General features: G+C 43.1%; 1 protein-coding gene across 1 annotated transcript; it reads right to left on the reverse strand.

Moving 5' to 3' along the window:
* Positions 1-2728: 2728 nt before the first annotated feature.
* Positions 2729-3769, reverse strand: LOC147436368 (uncharacterized). Its single transcript, XM_086489285.1, has 2 exons — positions 3082-3769; positions 2729-2990 (listed from the first exon to the last, which is right to left on the reverse strand). The coding sequence occupies exon 1, from the start codon at positions 3678-3680 to the stop codon at positions 3114-3116; it is 567 nt and encodes a 188-aa protein (XP_086345411.1). The 5' UTR covers positions 3681-3769; the 3' UTR covers positions 2729-2990; positions 3082-3113.
* Between the last annotated feature and the right edge of the window lie 516 nt (positions 3770-4285).

Genomic DNA, 4285 nt, shown 5'->3' on the forward strand with positions numbered 1-4285 from the left:
GGGACAACTAAAGCTAGGAAAGGTGCATACAAGTGAAAATCCTGCAGACATGTTTACAAAGGTGGTCAACAAGGAGAAGTTGAGCTTTTGCTCATCTTCAATCAGCATTCAAGGATAAGAAGCCAGAATGGAAAGCAGTCACAGGTTTGGTTTGGAGATCAGTCTCCAAGTGGGAGATTGTTAAGTATGGAGCCTGATTTACCCTTGTAATTTTCTGTGGTAAAAGCGCACATCTGTAAGGCCCCCATTATGAGGAGAAGCCATCGTGCGTGAAGGAAAATCACTCACCGGAAACCAAAATTTTCACGGACAAGAATCAGGGGCAACTTTAAAGGCCTCGGCTCCGCCCCCGAGACTTTTTTTTCGCCGGAATATTCTTTTTCGCCGGAATATTATGGCCGGACGGCGGCCGGAAAGTGGTCGGAAAACAACCGGTCGGTTGGCCGGTAGTCAATGGCCGGTGGCCGAATTCAAAAGCGGACTTGTCTTCTCAAGGGCGGCCACACATGGGCGGATTGGAGGGTCCGATTTGGACTTATTCGCACAAGGGCGGCTACACATGGCTGTCTCTCATAAGAGAGGGCAGCCCTTTTGGCCTATAAAAGGAGGCCATTTCTACACACATTTCATAGTGTGAAGTTGATGCAACAAGGTGAGTGTGAGGTGGTGAGAGTAAAGCAAGGCGGGAGCTCCATTAAGGGTATAATCCCTTTGTAAACTACTTCTTGTTTTGAAGTACTAAAGCCATTGAGTGGCTGCTTTCCCGTGGACGTAGCCCACATTGGGTGAACCACGTATATCGTGTGTACTCTCTCTCTCTCTCTCTACTCTATAATCTCGTGTATATAAATCTGTCTCTCTCAATTAAGTAATCTACTCAATTATCTATTTAGCTACGTCTTATTTCTTAACAATATAATCCTAAGCCATTGTAATTCTTCTAATTTGGGATTATTTTGTAACTATTATGTGATTATGAGCCAAGAAGAGTGGGGCTACGTTCTTTTGGATTGTATCAAGCAAATCCTATGCTGCTGTGAGTTAGAACATTTTTTCATTCTTCATTTTCCCTAAACCTTGGGTTAAGGTATAAAAACCAATACCCAACAAAACATTCCACTCTTTTGGCCACAAGGTATAGATCCCCAATTATGATTCTTCTAAAAGAATCTGTTTTTTGTTGCTATGTCCCACACTCCTATTGAGCTTGTCGTCCCTTAATATAGCTCTTTGTAATATGAGGGTTCTCTGCAATGTATGAATATAATGTAGTCTAGGGTTGGCACAATTATATATTCTGGTGGTCTAAAAATTGAAGTTGAACTACTGAATGCAATCTACATTCTAGGTCTTCACACTAGGTGCACACCTTGTTTCCCTTGCACTTGAACAATTGGCATAACATCCTAGAAGGAGATTTTTCTCATCTCCACCTCTTTAGGAGGGATTTCGTGCAATTTTTTCCTCATTGAAGATTACATCACTACTCATGATAATTTTATGAAATGTAGGTTCCCATAAATAATAACCCATCACATAGCTGTCTCCATCGTCAACAAACATATAATTATTCAATTTTAAGTCAATTTTTTTCAAAGATATTTAGGCACATGCACAATTGCTTGTACACTCAAGTAATCATAAGAAGGTTTGTATACTATCTGGCTCATTGTAGAATGCCACCTTCAGTGCTTTTCTTGGTGATCTACTTATCTAAATAAGTTGTTATGTTGATTTCTTTATCCTTAAAAAATTAATTAGTTTGCATGGCAAAGTATCCTCCAAACTTTCCTTGAATCGTGTGATGCATTCTCGATACAGGATACATTCTTGTTGCAACTTGATTTTGGAAGGGTATGAGCCTAGAATAAGTATCGAATAAGAGCTTTCTTAGTTCTATTCATTTTACAAAGACATTGATAGTCAATGGAGGTGTATTTCTACCATTGTCGGTCTTTCAGCAGAGTGACTCTAAAGGAAAGAGAAGAAAATCAGCTAAAGGTAACAACAAGTTTTCTCCCAAAGAACTTGAAGGGTAAAAGAAAGAACACAAATGTTTTTGATGTGAGAAAATTGGTCACAACTATCTTGCATGACGGAAAAAAGGATTCAAAAAGGACATCCTACAAGCTCAACACGTGGTACGCTTGGATGACTTCTACCCTAGATTTACTATCGGCATCATGTAGTGAAGACAAGGATCATCACTAGTGTTACTACATTTGGGTAGATTGGTTCTCCCAATCCCCTTGTGAGTATCACTTCTTGAGTCAAGATTCGACGTTGGACAGATTTTTAAGGTCTCTTGGAATTGTTCTCTGAGGCACCAGTGTTAGAAAGAAACCGGGGTACAATGTATTTTAACTGGCTAAAATCATAAAATCCCGGTGAGATTTTGAGCTTGCCTTGAAGAAAACCGGCAAATTTACACCAAATTTACATAAGTTTTAGTGTAAATACCGGCAAAAGCTTCAAGTTTTGACCTAGAAACCGGAAGAATTTCAAGTTTGCCTTTATTTTCTTCGGAAAAATGTATTTTTCTAGCCTTCTCTCTCTCTCTCCCCCTCTCTCTCTCTCTCTCTCCGAAGAATTCAGCTTGTGTTTCCAGTGGTTGCCAACGCGGCACAAGAAGGAATAAAGGAAAGCGGGGAGGGTGACAGCTTTTTGACGAGATGCCAAGAACCTCAAAAGTAGACACACAATTTTATGTCACAAAGAACACGGAGTATCCCATTTCCAAGTGGCCTTCACTGCCAAATTTAATAGAATTTGCATTTCGATTCCATAGCAAACCAAATTACAGGAGCTGGCTTGCTACCAGTTATTTCTATTGATGGTGACAGTACATTGGTAAACATTTAAGAGTAAGATGCTTAATTACAAAATTTATGGATGGTAGCAGAGGCAGTGGTAGACCATAAAAACTGACCGAAGCGCTGGTGCCTCGACGCAGCGCCCTCCGCATATCTTCTATGATTTCGAAGAAATGTCTGCAAATCAAGACAAGCTGACTGTTAGGATACAGTACTAGAAAGTCATCAATAAATCCCAGCAGAAAACATAAAGCAGTGCTCCATCTACCAAGATAGAGAGCAAGAACATCCCACATTGGCTCAGTAGGGAGGAGGAGGAGGAGGAGGAGGGGAGTTGTAGTAGTACTTGGCTTTCGGAGGGGGAGGAGGGGGGGACTTGTAGTGGTAAGGAGGAGGTGGAGAAGGAGAGGGAGGGGGAGGTGATGGAGGTGGCGGCGGTGGGCTCTTGTATTTGTAGGGAGGTGGTGGGGATGGGGATGGGGGAGGTGGGCAAGGAGAGGGAGGGGGAGGGGGAGGCGGAGGTGGGCAAGGAGAGGGGGGAGGTGGGCTCTTGTATTTGTAAGGTGGGGGTGGGGACGGTGACGGTGGCGGAGGGGATGGAGGAGGGGGTGGTGGGCTCTTGTATTTGTATGGAGGCGGCGGGGACGGTGAAGGTGGCGGCGGGGACGGAGGTGGTGGGCTCTTGTATTTGTATGGAGGTGGCGGGGATGGTGATGGCGGAGGCGGTGGAGGAGGGCTTTTGTACTTATAGGGAGGGGGTGGGGACACATAGCCATAGCCGGGCTTCGACCATGCATCAGCAACATTGGCCACCATTAATAGCCCCACGAGCATAAGCAAAGAAGGAAGCCATGAAGGAGCTCCCATGGTGCCGCGAGTCGCGACCTCTTCTTGGCTTTCACTTCACTCACTATCCAGTACTCACTGAGAACCCAAGCCCATGCTTTATAGTTGAGCTCGCAGCTTACAAGCTACAGCCATGGACCACGAGAAAACAAAAAGGTGGCCACATGCTAACCTACTACACGGCTTCTCTTTTGTCTACATACTCCATTCTAGCAGCATCTTAACGCTTGCTTTTCTCCTATTCACATATCTTTCCGTGAAGGATCTAACGCACCTTTCAAATTCTACAAAAAAATATGAGACAAAATTTCATTGAGAGTTACTATTCCATTTATATCATTGTAATCTGAAAACTAAGTGAGGACACTCAATTTTCTTAGTGATTGATAAGAGGCCTCTATACAGCTTGGCAAAGTTTATGAATAGATTCTCACATTATGCTCAAGCTAGCCTTCTTCTAAGGTTACACTTGGATTAAGTCAAGGCCCTGTGTCATTGCACATTGTATTGTGCATTTCCAACCTCGCAAGTGATCGCTCCTCTGGTTCTTATGCTTAGCCTTCTCGTCAATCTTTGTCTTGTACCGAGAACTCTTATTAATTAATTTAGCATGCTTATCATAAATA

The sequence above is a fragment of the Adiantum capillus-veneris genome, chromosome 18 (assembly GCF_014529385.1).
Source record: "Adiantum capillus-veneris isolate H3 chromosome 18, ASM1452938v2, whole genome shotgun sequence".
Taxonomy (NCBI): domain Eukaryota; kingdom Viridiplantae; phylum Streptophyta; class Polypodiopsida; order Polypodiales; family Pteridaceae; genus Adiantum; species Adiantum capillus-veneris.